Raw genomic sequence first — 20,462 nt, 5'->3', positions numbered from 1 at the left:
AACCGTAATCTGGCTTTTTTTATGGCGGTTTGGGAACAATGGCTTCTTCCTTGCTGAGCGGCCTTTCAGGTTATGTCGATATAGGACTTGTTTTACTGTGGATATAGATACTTTTGTACCTGTTTCCTCCAGTATCTTCACAAGGTCCTTTGCTGTTGTTCTGGGATTGATTTGCACTTTTCGCACCAAAGTACGTTCATCTCTAGGAGACAGAACGTGTCTCCTTCCTGAGCGTTATGACGGCTGCGTGGTCCCATGGTGTTTATACTTGCGTACTGTTGTTTGTACAGAAGAATGTGGTACCTTTAGGATTGCTCCCAAGGATGAACCAGACTTGTGGAGGTCTACAATTTATTTCTGAGTTCTTGGCTGATTTCTTTTGATTTTCCCATGATGTCAAGCAAAGAGGCACTGAGTATGAAGGTAGGCCTTGAAATACATCCACAGGTACACCTCCAATTGACTCAAATGATGTCAATTAGCCTATCAGAAGCTTCTAAAGCCATGACATAATTTTCTGGAATTTTCCAAGCTGTTTAAAGGCACAGTCAACTTAGTGTATGTAAACTTCTGACCCACTGGAATTGTGATACAGTGAATTATAAGTGAAATAATCTGTCTGTAAACAATTGTTGGAAAAATGACTTGTGTCATGCACAAAGTAGATGTCCTAACCGACTTGCCAAAACTATAGTTTGTTAACAAGACATTTGTGGAGTGGTTGAAAAACGAGTTTTAATGACTCCAACCTAAGTGTATGTAAACTTCCGACTTCAACTGTATGTATCAGTCATTCGTTCTAAATGTTCCATTGCCATACTGGCTGGCAACGTTCTTATCCCTTGCTTGCTAGCCAACTACGACTAACTTACAGTCACATCAAAAAGTGCAGCCAGAATAACAGCAAAGTAGCTTCATTTGCATTTGTTTAAGTTGCTTTCTAGTGACATTTATTTGGATACATCCATAACAATGAGCTAATGAGGTGCGATTTCGCTTGGCATAGAAAATGTGCTCACTCGTCAGGACACTGTTGTTCAGAGAGGAGCTAGCCAACAACACACCTAACACATTCACTTCAAACTGAAGCTGGAAAGACTGCAAACTAGCTGCACTTCGTTTCATTGTACCTTTTTTCAACTGACATTTCTTTGTATACAGTGAGGGAAAAAAGTATTTGATCCCCTGCTGATTTTGTAAGTTTGCCCACTGACAAAGACATGATCAGTCTATAATTTTAATGGTAGGTTTATTTGAACAGTGAGAGACAGAATAACAACAAAAAAATCCAGAAAAATGCATGTCAAAAATATTATAAATTGATTTGCATTTTAACGAGGGAAATAAGTATTTGACCCCTCTGCAAAACATGACTTAGTACTTGGTGGCAAAACCCTTGTTGGCAATCACAGAGGTCAGAAGTTTCTTGTAGTTGGCCACCAGGTTTCCACACATCTCAGGAGGGATTTTGTCCCACTCCTCTTTGCAGATCTTCTCCAAGTCATAAAGGTTTCGAGCCTGACATTTGGCAACTCGAACCTTCAGCTCCCTCCACAGATTTTCTATGGGATTAAGGTCTGGAGACTGGCTAGGACACTCCAGGACCTTAATGTGCTTCTTCTTGAGCCACTCCTTTGTTGCCTTGGCCGTGTGTTTTGGGTCATTGTCATGCTGGAATACCCATCCACAACCCATTTGCAATGCCCTGGCTAAGGGAAGGAGGTTCTCACCCAAGATTTGACGGTACATGGCCCCGTCCATCGTCCCTTTGATGCGGTGAAGTTGTCCTGTCCCCTTAGCAGAAAAACACCCCCAAAGCATAATGTTTCCACCTCCATTTTTAACGGTGGGGATGGTGTACTTGGGGTCATAGGCAGCATTCCTCCTCCTCCAAACACGGCGAGTTGAGTTGATGCCAAAGAGCTTGATTTTGGTCTCATCTGATCACAACACTTTCACCCAGTTCTCCTCTGAATATTTCAGATGTTCATTGGCAAACTTCAGACGGGCCTGTATATGTGCTTTCTTGAGCAGGGGGACCTTGCGGGCGCTGCAGGATTTCAGTACTTCACAGCGTAGTGTGTTACCAATTGTTTTCTTGGTGACTATGGTCCCAGCTGCCTTGAGATCATTGACAAGATCCTCCCGTGTAGTTCTGGGCTGATTCCTCACCGTTCTCATGATCATTGCAACTCCACTAGGTGAGATCTTGCATGGAGCCCCAGGCCGAGGGAGATTGACAGTTATTTTTTGTTTCTTCCATTTGCGAATAATTGCACCAACTGTTGTCACCTTCTCACCAAGCTGCTTGGCGATGGTCTTGTAGCCCATTCCAGCCTTGTGTAGGTCAACAATCTTATCCCTGACATCCTTGGAGAGCTCTTTGGTCTTGGCCATGGTGGAGAGTTTGGAATCTGATTGATTGATTGCTTCTGTGGACAGGTGTCTTTTATACAGGTAACAAGCTGAGATTAGGAGCATTCCCTTTAAGAGTGTGCTCCTAATCTCAGCTCGTTACCTGTGTAAAAGACACCTGGGAGCCAGAAATCTTTCTGATTGAGAGGGGGTCAAATACTTATTTCCCTCATTAAATGCAAATTAATGTATACAATTTTTGACATGCGTTTTTCTGGATTTTTTTGTTGTAATTCTGTCTCTCACTGTTCAAATAAACCTACCATTAAAATTATAAACTGATCATTTCTTTGTCAGTGGGCAAATGTACAAAATCAGCAGGGGATCAAATACTTTTTTCCCTCACTGTATATCCATAAAAATGATGCCAGCTGATTCATGATTTCGACTGGCTAAGAAACTGCCTGCCTGCCTGCCTGTCAAATCAAATCGAATCAAATTGTATTGGCCACATGCGCCGAATACAACAGGTGTAGACATTACAGTGAAATGCTTACTTACAGCCCTTAACCAACAATGCATTTATTTTTTAATAAAAAAGTAAAATAAAACAACAAAAAAAAGTGTTGAGAAAAAAGAGCAGAAGTTAAATAAAATAACAGTAGGGAGGCTATATATACAGGGGGGTACCGGTGCAGAGTCAATGTGCGGGGGCACCGGCTAGTTGAGGTAGTTGAGGTAATATGTACATGTGGGTAGAGTTAAAGTGACTATGCATAAATAATTAACAGAGTAGCAGCAGCGTAAAAAGATGGGGTGGGGGTGGGGGTGGGGGTGGGGGGGCAGTGCAAATAGTCTGGGTAGCCATGATTAGCTGTTCAGGAGTCTTATGGCTTGGGGGTAGATCCTCGTCCCGACTCCCGACACGTTCATTACTATGGGACAGCTGGAGATCGAATTTGAATATTGAAACAATGTTGCAAATGTCAGAGAGACAGACAGCAAGGTTTATACAAATCTCTGCTGTTGAAAACTAAATGTTAGTCTAAAAGAAATGTGAGATTTACATTTACGTCATTTAGCAGACGCTCTTATCCAGAGCGACTTACAGGAGCAATTAGGGTTAAGTGCCTTGCTCAAGGGCACATCGACAGATTTTTCACCTAATCGGCTCGGGGATTAGAACCAGCGACCTTTCGGTTACTGGCACAACGCTCTTAACCACTAAGCTACCTGCCGCCCAGATAATGTCTTGATGCTTTTTATAGTGGAGATCAAGTGGAGATCAAGTTTATAAATTGCTTGGCTGGGCTGATGAGACAGTGGATTGCGCAGTCAGATTGAACAGAGTAAATACGCATTTGAATGTCATAGATTCGGCCGGTGGTAAGTTGTGGAATAGATACCAGCTGGAATGCGGTTTAAACCAATCAGCATTCAGGATTAGACCCACCTGTTGTGTAACTCACTACATGGTTCTGTACTCCATCTCACTATATACTCTATGGTTCTGTCCTCCATCTCACTATATACTCTATACTCCTCTTAACAACTTAACAAAACATATATGAAAAATGCTTTTAATTCCTTTTTCAAATCATGCCACCATCATACTAGAATCTTCCTCTTTCTCCTCCTCCTCTTTTAATGTTACTCTCCTCCTCCTCCTCCTCCTCCTCCTCAGCGTCCTAGCTCCCACCTTTACTTTGCCATTCTCTCATTCCATCCCTTTGTCGATGTAACTCATCTTTTAGTGTGTCGTCTTATGGTGGCCACCTTCCACTCAACAACACCATTAGAGAGAGAGATGAATGCGTCCATTAAATCCACAGATCGACCACCACGGCCGTCATCATAGACTGAGTATATGGCTAACAGTATCAAGGATTAAATGAAGTCAGACTTAAGGTGGGTTAGTAACAGTCTATCACATTGGAGGAGAGGTGGAGAGGAGAGAAGGAGCGGGAGAGAAGGAGAGGAAGATGGACAAATAAGAGAAACAGAGAAGAGAGATGAGTGGAGGGAGATAGAGGAGATATGTAGATTAGAATGCATCTTTATGGGCTTGTTTCCCAGACATTCAGGTTTATGTAACCATATTTCCACTTTGTATTAATGAGCAATTTAGTGAGGGAACTGGGAAACTGACATTCTAACTTTTTTTCAGAGCCTTCCGGCTACAGAAGTAGAGTTAGAAGGGGCAGTCCAGAAAGAGAGTGAGAGAGAGAGAAAGAGAGAGGGAAAGAGCGAGTGAGAGAGACAGAGGGAGAAAGACAGATAGAGGAGAGAGAGTGTGAGAGAGGGAAGAGAGGGGGAAAGATTGAGTGTGAGAGAGTGGGAGCAAAAGAGATAGAGAGAGAGAGGGGGAGAAAGACAGAGAGGCTGGGTTCATTCAAGGCTATCAGTCGTCTTTCCCCGGCCGTCAGCCATTACATGGGCAGAATGATAAGAGCTCTGAATCCTGACCTATTTTACTCAAACTGACACAAAAATCCAATTTGAGTTGCTGTCTTGCACTCATAACCTCTGTCTGCCTTGTGCCCCATGCCTTTCCAGCCTCACAAAGAACACACTCATTCAAAACTCTACATAGAGTCTCTTAATATATTAATATTGATATTAATGAATGAATGAATTGTTATTCATGTTAATATGTTCAGCCGAACCGAAAACTATTAAATGATAAATGAGAGATAGTGCCTTGAATTACCTAATTTGCATTAATTTGTGGTGGATTCAACAATCATCCAAAATTAAAATAATGAATATTCATATGTTAAATACTGTACTTAATATTATACATAGTCTATTTAATAGTGTAATAGCCATCTGTATGTTGGTTTCTTTTAATAGGGTTGGTGAGTCGTGACTACAGTGTCTTGCGAAAGTATTCACCCCCCTTGGCATTTTTCCTATTTTGTTGCCTTACAACCTGCGAATTAAAATTGATTTTTTGGGGGTTTGTATCATTTGATTTACACAACATGCCTACCCTTTTGAAGATGCAAAATATTTTTCCTTGTGAAACAAACGAAAAAGAAAACTTGAGCGTGCATAATTATTTACCCCCCCCAAAGTCAATACTTTGTAGAGCCACCTTTAGCAGCAATTACAGCTGCAAGTCTCTTGGGGTATGTCTCTATAAGCTTGGCACATCTAGCCACTGGGATTTTTGCCCGTTCTTCAAGGCAAAACTGCTCCAGCTCCTTCAAGTTGGATGGGTTCCGCTGGTGTACAGCAATCTTTAAGTCATACCACAGATTCTCAATTGGATTGAGGTCTGGGCTTTGACTAGGCCATTCCAAGACATTTAAATGTTTCCCCTTAAACCACTCAAGTGTTGCTTTAGCAGTATGCTTAGGGTCCTTGTCCTGCTGGAAGGTTAACCTCTGTCCCAGTCTCAAATCTCTGGAAGATTGAAACAGGTTTCCCTCAAGAATTTCCCTGTATTTAGCGCCATCCATCATTCCTTCAATTCTGACCAGTTTCCCAGTCCCTGCCGATGAAAAACATTCCCACAGCATGATGCTGCCACCACCATGCTTCACTGTGGGGATGGTGTTCTCGGGGTGATGAGAGGTGTTGGGTTTGCGCCAGACATAGCGTTTTCCTTGATGGCCAAAAAGCTCAATTTTAGTCTCATCTGACCAGAGTACCTTCTTCCATATGTTTGGGGAGTCTCCCACATGCCTTTTGGCGAACACCAAATGTGTTTGCTTATTTTTTTCTTTAAGCAATGGCTTTTTTCTGGCCACTCTTCCGTAAAGCCCAGCTCTGTGGAGTGTATGGCTTAAAGTGGTCCTATGGACAGATACTCCAATCTCCGCTGTAGAGCTTTGCAGCTCCTTCAGGGTTATCTTTGGTCTCTTTGTTGCCTCTCTGATTAATGCCCTCCTTGCCTGGTCCGTGAGTTTTGGTGGGCGGCCCTCTCTTGGCAGGTTTGTTGTGGTGCCATATTCTTTCAATTTTTTAATAATGGATTTAATGGTGCTCCATGGGATGTTCAAAGTTTCTGATCTTTTTTTATAACCCAACAATTCTGTATCTGTAATTAGATTTTAGATTTAGATTTTAGTCATTTAGCAGACGCTCTTATCCAGAGCGACTTACAGTTTTAGTGATTGCATACATTTTCATACTGGCCCCCCGTGGGAATCGAACCCACAACCCTGGCGTTGGAAACACCATGCTCTACCAACTGAGCTACAACTTTGTCCCTGACCTGTTTGGAGAGCTCCTTGGTCTTCATGGTGCCGCTTGCTTGGTGGTGCCCCTTGCTTAGTGGTGTTGCAGACTCTGGGGCCTTTCAGAACAGGTATATATATACTGAGATCATGTGACAGATCATGTGACACTTAGATTGCACACAGGTGGACTTTATTTAACTAATTATGTGACTTCTGGAGGTAATTGGTTGCACCAGATCTTATTTAGGGGCTTCATAGCAAAGGGGGTGAATACATATGCACGCACCACCTTTCCGTTATTTATTTTTTAGACTTTTTTGAAACAAGTTATTTTTTTCATTTCACTTCACCAATTTGGACAATTTTGTGTATGTCCATTACATGAAATCCAAATAAAAATCCATTTAAATTACAGGTTGTAATGCAACAAAATAGGAAAAACACCAAGGGGGATGAATACTTTTGCAAGGCACTGTAGGTATTATTAGATATTTGCCAGTCTTCGTCACAACAAATATGTATACCAACGTGCTAACATGGGTCTTTCATTCTGATCTGCAGTGAGTCTGATGTACCAACTACATACAGTAGCTCAGGCTAAGCTTAGTGGAGAGCTATGTCCTGTCCTCACCTGTCATCATGTTAGCATCGTACTACATTTTAAAGTATGTACTGCATGTACTTGGCTGTAGTATTGGCTGCAGTATTGGCTTTTTTTGTCAAATACATTCAACAAATGTAATCATGGTGACATCGACTGGGGTCAAACTCATTTCTCTCTATTTACCACAAGCACATAATTTATTTAAACAATTAAAATCATTGAGTTTTTTTCTCCCATCATCGCTAATCAAAGTGGCATTAAAACCCTGGAATGAGTCAATGAGAGTATGAACAGTAGACTCTGACAACAACAGAGAGTATCCTGACTGATGCAGAACATCACTTGAACATGAGGATACTTCATTGAGAATAATTAGCATGATGAGTGACTGATAATGGCATAAAAGAGTTAAGTGTTCTGCTAATGAGGTCCGTTTTTCTTCTCGACAATCCCACCATTATTTTGCTCTCACAACATTGTATTTGTAAGTGAAATTAATCAATTTTGTCATCTGCTATGAAATATGTCAACAAACAACAGTCATCAAAGCAATGGATGAATTGCATTGTGATTCCTCTATTTTGACCACAGTATCTGCTTACAGAGACCCTGCTTACACTAGAGGCAACCTAGATGTACAACCCAACAGATATTCTAAATAATGTGACTGGGTAGGAAGCAGGTAAAGAGCAGTTAGAGAGCAGGAAGAAACAGCTCCTAATGTGAACAGGGTCAGAGGTCAAACCGCTCCTTGGTCAGTTAAGTGGTTAGGACGGTACGGTGGCCCCAGGACAGAGGTATAGTAGCCAGAAGGTACTGTAGTAGCTAGAGAGAATGCCTCTGGGCAGTCCAGCTGCAACATCCAGGAGAGCTGAGCCCTCCAACCTCCCTCTAGCTAGCAGCATTAATCATACAAATCCAAGCGCGCACACACACGCACAGACACACACAGTGCTGCTGTCCTCTACTGATTCCCTCCCATCAGTCTTAGTTAGCCAGGCACTCCGAAGGGAGAAAGCCCTCATGAAGATCTGATTAACAATGTAAGTACCTATAAGCACATGCCTCAGCCTCGATATGCTTTAAAGCAGTCGATATGCTTTAATACCCGCAGGCTTTCTAGTGGTACCTCATCTACTGCACCGGGAATAGGTTGTTCACCTGCTAACACTAAGATTAGTCTCATCTCAAATACCTGAATCTGCTCGGTTGAGATGATGGGGGGGGGGTTGTGCAGAAAGCAGATAGATTGAGATGTATGGAGGAAGTTGTTGATGTGCAGATGGGAATACACACTTACATGCATTCACAGAAACACAGAAACAAGTCCTGAAACACCTTTGAAACACACCACAGTGCAAAACAATTTGCAAAACAGACTCTTTCCTAAACAGTAACAGAATGAAGGAGTTTTCTAGTTGTCCATGATGCAGGTTTGACTGGCTTAGCATTCTCACCAACCAAAATCAGCCATACAACAAACGCACTGGAACAACTGAATGTTGGTAAAATAGTTTTTATTGTTTAAAGAAATTATGAATGAGATTGTTGTGTTTTTTCACAATTTAATCATGGCATGGGGTTGTTCAATGACAGACATGTATTTGTTTAAATCTATTACTTGATGGTTTCATTTCAGAGAGACAAATAATCCTGTTTTTTTGGCAAAAATGCTATATATCCGCCTCACTCTCAGAGAAATAACTAGTACTGCTAGGGTTTACACATTCAAATGTAACAAATTACTACATTTTTACTAAACAACTGTACAAATGATACATTTGTGACATCAATATCTAAAAATAAATAACAAATACAATTAAATAATACAGTAATATGAGATCTGTATGTAAAACATAAACATTTTACATTTTAGGCATTTAGCAGATGCTCTTATCCAGAGCGACATACAGTTAGTGCATTCATCTTAAGCTAGCTAGGTGAGACAAACACATATCACAGTCAAATATACAGGATACGAACATTCCATTCCAGCTAAACAATGGATATACAAAACATTAGGAACACCTGCTCTTTCCATGACCAGGTGAATCCAGGTGAAAGCTATGATCCCTTATTGATGTCAGTTGTTAAATTAACTTCAATCAGTGTAGATGAAGGGGAGGAGACAGGTTAAAGAAGGATGTTTAAGCCTTGAGACAGTTGAGACATGGATTGTGTATGTGTGCCATTCAGAGGGTGAATGGGCAAGACAAAATATTTAAGTGCCTTTGAACGGGGTATGGGAGTAGGTGCCAGGCGCACCAGTTTAAGTGTGTCAAGAACTGCAACGCTGCTGGGTTTTTCACGCTCAACAGTTTCCCGTGTGTATCAAGAATGGTCCACCACCCAAAGGACATCCAGCCAACTTGACACAACTGTGGGAGGCATTGGAGTCAACATGGGCCAGCATCCCTGTGGAACACTTTCGACACCTTGTAGAGTCCATGCCCCGACGAATTTAGGCTGTTCTGAGGGCAAAAGGTGTGTAACTCAATATTAGGAAGGTGCTCCTAATGTTTTGTACACCTAGTGTATAGCGTGTTTTGCAAAAAAATCTATGAATATAAAAACGGATAATAGTAATATTTTACACACACATGAAGGTACCCATAAGCAATAATTTCTGATTAAAAAACAACTGTACCCTGAGAGAGCCCCATGTAGAGGCAGGCTGTGTGTGTGCTGCATGGACCCAGCACATTTAACGACACAGAGACACCATGCCTTTGTGTTTGTGTGTGTGTGTGTGTGTGTGTGTGTGTGTGTGTGTGTGTGTGTGTGTGTGTCTGTGTGTCTGTGTGTGTGTGTGTGTGTGTGTGTGTGTGTGTGTGTGTGTGTGTGTGTGTGTGTGTGTGTGTGTGTGTGTGTGTGTGTGTGTGTGTGTGTGTGTGTGTGTGTGTGTGTGTGTGTGTGTGTGGAGTCGATTTTCACAGAGGAATTTCCGTTCCATGGCTTGCTCAACATCCACTTCGTGGCGCCCAGCATCTTATTCTATCTGGGTCGAGTGAGATCGCTGAGATCATCGAGAGCACAAACAGTTTCTATACAGAGGACTCACTGTAGAGCAGCGATTCTCAGTCTGAAGTTAAACGACTAAAACCAGGTAGAAAGTGGTAGAAAGTTATTCAATCAATTGTATCTCTGAACTATTTTTCTTCAATCACAGTATCAATATATTGGTTGATTTTGTGGTTTCAAACCAGTAAGCTTATTACCATTCTTCATCACGAATATGGGCAAAATGTAATTACTGACAATGAAAAACGTGGGAATGTTGTACCCTTGTCATATAACTTGTCATATTTACTATCAATATAGCATTAAAAATAGTTTTACAGATTGCATTTTGGCAAAACAAATGTGCGATGCAAATATTGGGTTGTGACTGAGACAACCTGGTTAAATTTGGGTCCCGAGGCAAAACCAGTTGAGAACCACTGCTGTAGAGAACTGTTGACCTGAACTAACCTTCAGACTGATGCCTTCTGGCTCAGTTGGTAAGGGCGTGGTGCTAGTAATGCCAAAGTCGTGGGTTCCATTCCAGCAGGGATCTCCTTGGATAAAAGTGGCACATATGAAGCAGGCTTTCCATTGCTTCTCCACAACCAAGTTCACATTTCAGTTTTCAAGTTTATTTGCCATATGTTATCAACACATTGAACATATTGAGTTCTCAATCAATCAAAAGTCTCTGGAAATCAATCAATCCATCTCTAAAGGCTCAGAGAGTTCAGATTAAACCCCCAACTGTTCTTCTTTCTCTATCCAACTCCAACTGTCCTGAAGCTTTTAGTTCAACTCTTAATCAACTGAGGGGACAAAGGGATCATCTGAATGAAATACTGTACTGTCTACAACTAGTGGCAATCCACACACACACAAGCATGCACACACACACAGGGACATAAACACACACACACAAGGACACACACGCCCACACACACATATGCACGCACGTGCACAAGCACACGCACACGCACACACCATCCCCCTTTCCAACACTTTTCTTCCCTCCTCCTTTTTCCCTCCATCTATTTCCCTCCATTCAAAAGACTGATGAAATGGTGCTTTACTGTAGAATAGACCTCTAGAGTCCCGTTCTTAGACAACAACCCCCCACCTCTCCTCCATCCATCCATCTATTTCTCCATTCATCCCTCCATCCCCCGCCGTGGACTCTGTGCCAAGCCCGCCAACTCGAGAGCTCTCTCTCCTTTTGCTGTGTCTTTGTGATAATCACAATAACGGAGTAGCGATGCAGAGGGCTTTCTGTTGAGCCCACGCCAACCAGCCTGGATGGCACAGCACAGGGAACCTCTCTAATGCCTCATTCACACTACAGGGCCTGCCTAACCCATTAGATCAACACTGTAATGTGCTGGCTGTGATATTTTCTTTTTCACATTGTCCTTTTTACAACATGGTTCCAGCCACTATGGTGGATGTGTAACCAGGCCAGTACAGCTTGTTTTGGCTTGGCTCGGTTAGGCCCTATAGTGTGAATCAGGCTTAAGCCTGCACCGTAGGTTTCACCATCTCCCTAGCTAGCTAACCACCAATACTCTGCCTCTCCTCGACTCTGTTCTGTTCTGCTAGGGGCTGGAGCATCACAGTCAGGCGTTAAGTCTGCTAGCGATCAATGTGTTCAGCAGCTGGGGACTGGGACTGGGGCCACCACCACTTTCTCTCCCACTATGAAGATCCCTCTCTCTGTTTCTCTCTCCATCTTTTTCTCTCAGTCTCTCTCTCTCTCCCATTTTGTCTCTCTGCATCTCTATGTCTCTGTGTGTCTCCCTCTCTCCCTCTCGCTCTCTCTCCCCCTCTCTCTCCTCTCTCTCTCTCTCTCTCTCTCTCTCTCTCTCTCTCTTTGTCTCCTGCTTAGAATGACAGCAGAGCTGAGCCATTTGCTCCCGTGCCCGCTCTGTGTACCTTTCAAGCTTTCAACATGTCAAAAGTAACTAAGTCATCACTTCAGATGAGAACATTAGATTTTTGCCTGGCTGGCAGTGTCTGTGTAGCCTGCCTAAGACAATTGTTGGCTTGCACACACACATACACACACGCACACAGGCCCACTTCATGTATGAAACCAGTGTCAAGTACATAACAAAACAGTATACAGTACACCACCAGGTCCCCCCTCACAGGAGTGTGACTGATAAACCACCACACACAGCCACCCAGCAGGTTCAACCTCCTACACTCTTAGCACCGTTTTTTCTATCTAGAACCTAAAAGGGTTCTTCGGCTGTCCCCATAGGAGAACCTTTTGAAGAACCCTTTTTGGTTCCAGATAGAACTGCTTTGGGTTCCATGTATAACCCTTTCCACAGAGGGTTCAACATTAAACCTAAAAAGGTTCTACCTGGAACCAAAAAGGGTTCTCCTATGGGGACAGCTGAAGAATCCTTTTGGAACCATTTCTTCTAAGAGTGTACACACTCATAGGCCAGTACAGTATACGGTATATAACACCTCACCTCAACTGAAACTATTCCTTTTAAAATATTTTTTCAAAGGAAACATTGAATATCTCATAGTCAAATGCTAGTGTTTAAAGCAAGTGAGCTAGTTCTACTCTTTTGGCCATTTTCTGGTGTTTTGTGGTGGAAAACTACGAGGGTCGGACATAACATGTCTAGACAGGCTAGAAAAGCTTTTATTTTTTATTTGACAAGCTGGCATTCAATTACCACTCCCTGTTGCAGACAACAAGATTCCATTCCCTCTGTCACAAGAGGATTTATGGCTGATTTAAGATGAAATCGTCAACCCTGTTACTTTATTTGGCACTTACTATAGTATTTTTTAGATGGGAAAACGTGAACATGTGCTCTTTATAACAGAATGTTAAAATTAGGTGAAATCAAACGTTTTTTTGGACCAAGCTACACTTCCCAAAAGGCACAGAATTGGTGGAATGACCCATTTCACAACAGGTATTAAAGACTGCTTTTAATAACCGGCAGCTGCCACTGTATCTGATCTGATCATCCTCCTGTTTATCCATCCATCCATCTACGTATCTTATCCTACTCATCTCATCAACAATTTACTGATGTGGATGATAATGTGTGTGTGTGTGTGTGTGTGTGTGTGTGTGTGTGTGTGTGTGTGTGTGTGTGTGTGTGTGTGTGTGTGTGTGTGTGTGTGTGTGTGTGTGTGTGAGTGTGTCCATTCACATGTATGTGTGTGTATGTTTCTGTGCAAGTGTGTGTTGTTCTGTGCTTAAGATCTTATTAAACCCATTGCCCACTGTTACAACCCAACATGTGCGTGCATGTGTGCCTGTTTTTAACACTGTTATTATGATTGAATCAAGTTGTTTTCGCCCTCTCAGCCTATCAGATCGCTGCCAAACCTGCCAATCAAAGCCCTCGTTACACACAAAGCCCTGTGGCAGAATTTGAGCTGGCATACAGTTAGGTATCCCTGGTTAGCACACACACACACAGGGCCTGGAGAACTAAGCCCCTTAAATCCCATTTTAAACCTAACCATAAAGATTGGAGTACTCCTACCTCCTGCACTTACCTAGACCTAAATTAAATGTTGATTTCATTGAGATTCATTATTTCTCTTAATACCGCTTTCTTTCTCAGAATGTTATGATTGTCGTATATTGTTTGAGAGACCGAGATGCCAGGTAAGGGGCATTTAAGAAAATGTGTGTGTGTGAGTGTTTACCAGAAAACCTTAACAAAGTGACAGGAAGATGAAGGGTGTATTAAACAGTGTAACCTCTGTGTATGACTCAAAACAAACCCTAATGAAAACCAGAGCTAAACTATATGACCTAAGGTCTAAGGCCCTGATAAAATGGGTGAGTGTAATCTGTGTAGAATTGATCCTCTTGATAAACCCTTTGGAAAATATGAGCAAATATTCAAATCTGTCTTTCAACCATTAGATGGGAGTAGGGCTTGGAGAGGTAGGACTAGGCCTATATGACTTGAACAAATAGGCCCTATAGAACAAAGAATCCCCTCCACAACAACTGTGCCAATATAATCCTCACACAAAATGTGCGGTAAACTAAAGAAGATTACACAAACTCTCGTCTATTAGATTAAACCCATATTAATTTGAATTTAAAGGATAATCTCTATTTTCATGGAGTGACTTCATGTCATCATCTCCCGTTATTGTGCTTTTTTTCTAACTGTTACAAAAAGCATCAAATTGCATAGCCCGTGCGTAATCTTACAACGCGCGTAATGGATAGAAGGGGGCGGGGTAGCTCTAGCTCGTTTAGGGTTAACCCAGACTAGCCAAGCGGCGTGGCTCGTGAGTGACGCTGCGGGTCTGAACCCAAGGAACAGAACTGACCGCGACAGACTCCTGACTGTCTGTGCACCGCGTGATCCGTTATTACTCTCCTCTACATATGGCTCGAGCGCCAGATGAAACAAGGTTGAGTTCGAACCGTACATGTCGTCACTCAGTCACTTCTACAATCAGATATTCTCCTTATAATACAATCATGACATGGATGCGTCATAGCACAGCGCGCAGACAGTATTTTCCTCCATAGCACAAACAAGGCGTTTATATTGGTACTGATTAGCTCTGCTCTGCTCTGTTTAGCCTATAGGCTGTAAACTCAAATAGGATGAACCCAGTAACCCCTCTCCGCCTCCCTTTCAGTCCCAACTCACCGCCCCTTTCTACACACCACGTTTACATACAGTGGGGAAAAAAAGTATTTAGTCAGCCACCAATTGTGCAAGTTCTCCCACTTAAAAAGATGAGAGAGGCCTGTAATTTTCATCATAGGTACACGTCAACTATGACAGACAAAATGAGAAAAAAAATTCCAGAAAATCACATTGTAGGATTTTTTATGAATTTATTGGCATATGATGGTGGAAAATAAGTATTTGGTCAATAACAAAAGTTTCTCAATACTTTGTTATATACCCTTTGTTGGCAATGACACAGGTCAAACGTTTTCTGTAAGTCTTCACAAGGTTTTCATACACTGTTGCTGGTATTTTGGCCCATTCCTCCATGCAGATCTCCTCTAGAGCAGTGATGTTTTGGGGCTGTCGCTGGGCAACACAGACTTTCAACTCCCTCCAAAGATTTTCTATGGGGTTGAGATCTGGAGACTGGCTAAGCCACTCCAGGACCTTGAAATGCTTCTTACGAAGCCACTCCTTCGTTGCCCGGGCGGTGTGTTTGGGATCATTGTCATGCTGAAAGACCCAGCCACGTTTCATCTTCAATGCCCTTGCTGATGGAAGGAGGATTTCACTCAAAATCTCACGATACATGGCTCCATTCATTCTTTTCTTTACACGGATTAGTCGTCCTGGTCCCTTTGCAGAAAAACAGCCCCAAAGCATGATGTTTCCAACCCCATGCTTCACAGTAGGTATGGTGTTCTTTGGATGCAACTCAGCATTCTTTGTCCTCCAAACATGACGAGTTGAGTTTTTACCAAAAAGTTATATTTTGGTTTCATCTGACCGTATGACATTCTCCCCAATCCTCTTCTGGATCATCCAAATGCACTTCAGACGGGCCTGGACATGTACTGGCTTAAGCAGGGGGACACGTCTCGCACTGCAGGATTTGAGTCCCTGGCGGCGTAGTGTGTTACTGATGGTAGGATTTGTTACTTTGGTCCCAGCTCTCTGCAGGTCATTCACTAGGTCCCCCCGTGTGGTTCTGGGATTTTTGCTCACCGTTCTTGTGATCATTTTGACCCCACGGGGTGAGATGTTGCGTGGAGCCCCAGATCGAGGGAGATTATCAGTGGTCTTGTATGTCTTCCATTTCCTAATAATTGCTCCCACAGTTGATTTCTTCAAACCAAGCTGCTTACCTATTGCAGATTCAGTCTTCCCAGCCTGGTGCAGGTCTACAATTTTGTTTTTGGTGTCCTTTGACAGCTCTTTGGTCTTGGCCATTGTGGAGTTTGGAGTGTGACTGTTTGAGGTTGTGGACAGGTGTCTTTTATACTGATAACAAGTTCAAACAGGTGCCATTAATACAGGTAACGAGTGGAGGACAGAGGAGCCTCTTAAAGAAGAAGTTACAGGTCTGTGAGAGCCAGAAATCTTGCTTGTTTGTAGGTGACCAAATACTTATTTTCCACCATAATTTGCAAATAAATTCATTAAAAATCCTACAATGGGATTTTCTGGATTTTTTTTTCTCAATTTGTCTGTCATAGTTGACGTGTACCTATGATGAAAATTACAGGCCTCTCTCATCTTTTTAAGTGGGAGAACTTGCACAATTGGTGGCTGACTAAATACTTTTTTTCCCCACTGTACACACCAATATCCCGTTTTTACTCGGGATTCTCAAGTATTCTGTTTTTGAGTTTACGCATATAAACATCAAATCCCGTTTACAATAACCTGAAAAACCTTGTATCCCGGTTACGAGAAACCCGGATAAGATGCCTGGGATATGCTGGGTGTTAGATGGGATCCTATGGCATGTAAATATCTTATCCCGTTTACTGTTGTTTTTCGTAGTCTGCGCAGGCTCAGTTTCGCATACCATGGTTGTTGTGTGATGTTTTCATCTAATTGTCAAACAAATCACTTCAAAAAGTAGGCTACCTGCACAGTTCGATTACCATAATTCCAGAATAATTTATTTTGCTGATACTCTGTACTGGACCGTATAGCCTACTGACTACATTCACCCCTAATTTAGACAACTTTCTGCTTAGAATTTCCGACAGTTGGTAGACCATATTATAATTTCCGACAGTTGGTAGACCATATTATAATTTCCGACATTTGGTAGGCCATATTATAATTTCCGACATTTGGTAGGCCATTTGTTTGTCAACTTTAGTTAGATAGGCCTACGTGCAGCTTCTCTTCTGTCATAACTTGTTGACCCAGAAGACTAAACAAAGTAGTGCTCACCAGAATAATGTCTTACATTGATAAAATGAATACATAAGTAATCTTAAAATGAATACATAAGTCATCTAGTTAACACCGGTAAAATTGTCTGTTTCGTTTAGGGACCGGGGAGAAAACGCAATAACTCCAAAACAGTGGAAAGATTGGTCCTGTGCAAAATGTCCAAATGTCATCAGTTTGACCGGTTTTATGGAAATGAAAAGTTGAGAAAAAGATTAAACACGTTTCTGATATGACTTCAGTTCATCCTGGGTGCATATTTTATCTGGGTGAAATACTGTCTGCTTGCATAACAGTGTCAAAGATAACACATTACATGCGCATTTGCATTTTCTCAAGAGATGCTGAAAGAAATAAATCATATTTCTCCACTCCTGTTCCCAAGACAAAATGTAAATTTCTTGAATAATTTTACAACAGGAAATGCATAATTCTGCAGGAGTTGATACTATACATGTGAGAGGTTAAAGGCCTACAGTTAGTGTCTATATTTCAGTTACTATTCAATTTAACCCATATGAACTGGATACAGGGAAACTTGTGAGCGGGATATCAAAGGTGCATGTAAACAGCTTATCCCGAATAAGACCTTAAGCGGGATATGAGCAACTATCCGGAATATTGTGTGCATGTAAACTTGGTCATGACTGACTGCATCGTGGAGAGTAGCAGTGGTGAATGTGGGGAAATGCGAAAGCCAGAAATCGTTAGAAACAAGTCATTTGCTTTAACCATCAGTTGAGAGCCATCAATTATTATGGCTGGAGACTGAGCAACCGTCTGTAGTTAAGATACACAACCCAAATTAAGTGATCAAAGTCTAAAATGTATTTTATGGAAAGACAGTGGCACAGGCCTATAGGCTACCCCCTATCAACACACACAATCACCATATATATAGAGGCTAATTATTATGAATTTCAAGTAGGCAATGTTACTGTACCTTCCATCCAGCTGAACTATTGCTGTCACCTTTATCCTTGAAATAAGGGACAAAGCGCACCATCCAATCGTAAACCTGCGACAGAGTGAGTCTCTTCTCCGGGACACTCTCAATGGCACGCGTGATGAGGTCCGCGTACGACTGGTTTCCCCACGCGTTCCTCCGGGACGACTTGGCTTTGCGCAGCTGGCCGGGCACGTCGAGGGCAGCCCCGGACATGCATGTAGGAGCGCCGGGTGCTATAGGGACCGGTGCGCCGGCTGGATGTTTGAGCTCCACGGGTGCGCCACCTCTTCCCTCGGATGCTCCGCCGCCGCATGCCGGCACGTTGTACTGAAGCTGCTCCAGTTTGACAGACGCCAGGGGCAGACCTCGATTTACTTCATCCACTCCCCGAGGGAAATCCTCAGGACACGGCGGCAGCGGCCAGGTGCATGATCGCGGCCGGCCCTCCAGCTCGTATTCATGATTGATTCCAACATGATGCGTATCCATGCCGTTATTCTCCATCATTAGCATCTATCCGCCTGGAATAACGCCGGAGAGGCAAGGTCACAAAGAAAGAAACAATCCACTATAATCCTCCAACTGTTTTTGGAATTGTTCAAATAGCCCAAATGTGTCTCCTTGCCTACAAGCAACTGCTACTGTCTGATACAAAAATATGATAAACCAATATCAAAAAGCCAGGAGAGGCGTGGAGTAGGATCATTCTGGAAGAGCATGTATTCTCTATGCAGTATCAGAACAGACCATGATCAACATGCATCCAGCGCGCAGCACAATAAATAAACCAGGTCCAGGTGATGGTTAAAAATCCATTCTCAAACCCATGGCCAGATTCAGCAACACGGACTTGATGAATTGTTACTAGCCTAATGTCCGTTTAAAAAACGGTCTACTGCAGCAACAGTTGATTCCCTTGTTCAACGGCTGTACTGGCTGGCAGGCTTGGACGATATATTCGAATTAAAGCCAATTAAATTGGACTGTCTTTCACGAAGTTTCCACACGCTCACTGTTTCTGTCGTCTGGAATCTCCTTTCCTCTGCAGATTGGTGCACACTCAAGCGCTCACGCGAAAACAGCACACGCACTCATAGCTGATAGTAACACACTGACTGACTGTGCGAGCTGCGTGCAATTACTCCTCTTAAAAATAGGCTCGCTCTATGAATAATTTATAAACCCGCAGAATTCCAGACGAAAAAAGCCTCGCATGCGGCTCGTGGAGCATGCTCTGTTTGTGTCTTCCTTCTCTCACGCGACGAAGACGCCCTGTCATAAATGCATTACATTACATACATTTAACCTCCCGTATTTCGTAAGATTTTTAGATTATTACCATACCCTATTCCTTCCACATTGGTACACCAGTGTGTCTCAGTCAGTGAGGCTTGAGCATCAAGCGACTAAATTGTAGTGTTGAATAAGTGCTGATTACACATACTTAGACAAGGCTTGGACCAAGGCACTCCCTCTATAACAGGTTTAGCGAAATGGAATATCTATACTATTCTGTATACAGCATCGTTTCACATTGCTAGTCCACATTTTTATTCACAATTCTTAAAATTGCTTGAGAAATTCGATTTTTTTGGTTTATTGATGTTTCTTGCCTTGGGAATAAACAAGAAGGCCTAAATAAATACCAATTGACGGAGAACGAAACATTGTGCTTTAGCTATCCAAATTGTGATGCTCTTACATGTGCTGCATATGATCGTCAGTCAAATTTCTACCTGTTGCTGAGAGAGATTGGGATAAGCATGAAATGTTCACCTCCAGAGTGCGGCATCTATAAACCTATAATTTCTTATTGTGCACGCCAGTTCAGTTACATTAACTGCTAACACTGTATTGAATAATTATAATATGTATTTATTATTGAACAAATATTTAATATGTAATTATGACCGGGTTAATTAATGCTACCAAATAAATATTTCCTAATTTAAGCATGAGTGTCCGCCAGATTCCGTACGCAGATTCCCTATGTATTGCAGTCTGAGACAAGAACATCAGAAAAGCCGAAATTACATATCCTTTGAAATAATAATTGGCTCGCGGTTTCATTTCATACCATCCTTTCTCTGCACGGGTGTTTTCTCCCAGTAGAGAGAGAGAGAGGGGGGCGGGGGCGGCAGTTGTGAATGTCACACTCAATTGGCGCCCGCGGACTGCAACCATGCTCACGTCTATATGGGGGATTCTGCCTGAGCAGCGATCCAGTAGCACTGCCTTGCATGACCCCTCATTGGGTTCAAGTTGTAGGGTATCCATACTGAACTCCTTCCAACTAAAAGTGTCTCTCTATTTATCACTTTATGCATTGGCTGTTATTCTATAAAATGAAGGGGGGCTTTGTCTGTTATGCACCTGTAGTTTGATATAAAGTTATTATATTCGACTATATTCTATTCTACTTTATTTAATTATATTCTACTATATTCTATTCTATAATACACTGAGTGTAG

At 42.3% G+C, this 20,462-nt stretch overlaps 1 protein-coding gene and 1 non-coding gene across 2 annotated transcripts in view; both read right to left on the bottom strand.

The window, feature by feature from the left end:
• Positions 1-19,201, bottom strand: part of LOC121571929 (forkhead box protein O6-like) — a 65,595-nt gene extending 46,394 nt beyond the window's left edge. The window contains exon 1 of the mRNA XM_041883727.2: positions 17,986-19,201. Coding sequence (XP_041739661.2) covers positions 17,986-18,504 — 519 coding nt within the window. The 5' untranslated portion in view covers positions 18,505-19,201. The remainder of the gene's footprint in view (positions 1-17,985) is intronic.
• On the bottom strand, positions 6,495-6,565 carry trnag-ucc. The gene has a single exon. It is a non-coding gene; the product is annotated as a tRNA-Gly (tRNA).
• Positions 19,202-20,462: the final 1,261 nt, after the last annotated feature.

The sequence above is a fragment of the Coregonus clupeaformis genome, chromosome 8 (genome assembly GCF_020615455.1).
Source record: "Coregonus clupeaformis isolate EN_2021a chromosome 8, ASM2061545v1, whole genome shotgun sequence".
In the NCBI taxonomy this organism is placed as follows: domain Eukaryota; kingdom Metazoa; phylum Chordata; class Actinopteri; order Salmoniformes; family Salmonidae; genus Coregonus; species Coregonus clupeaformis.
This window is presented reverse-complemented; position numbering and strand designations above follow the sequence as displayed.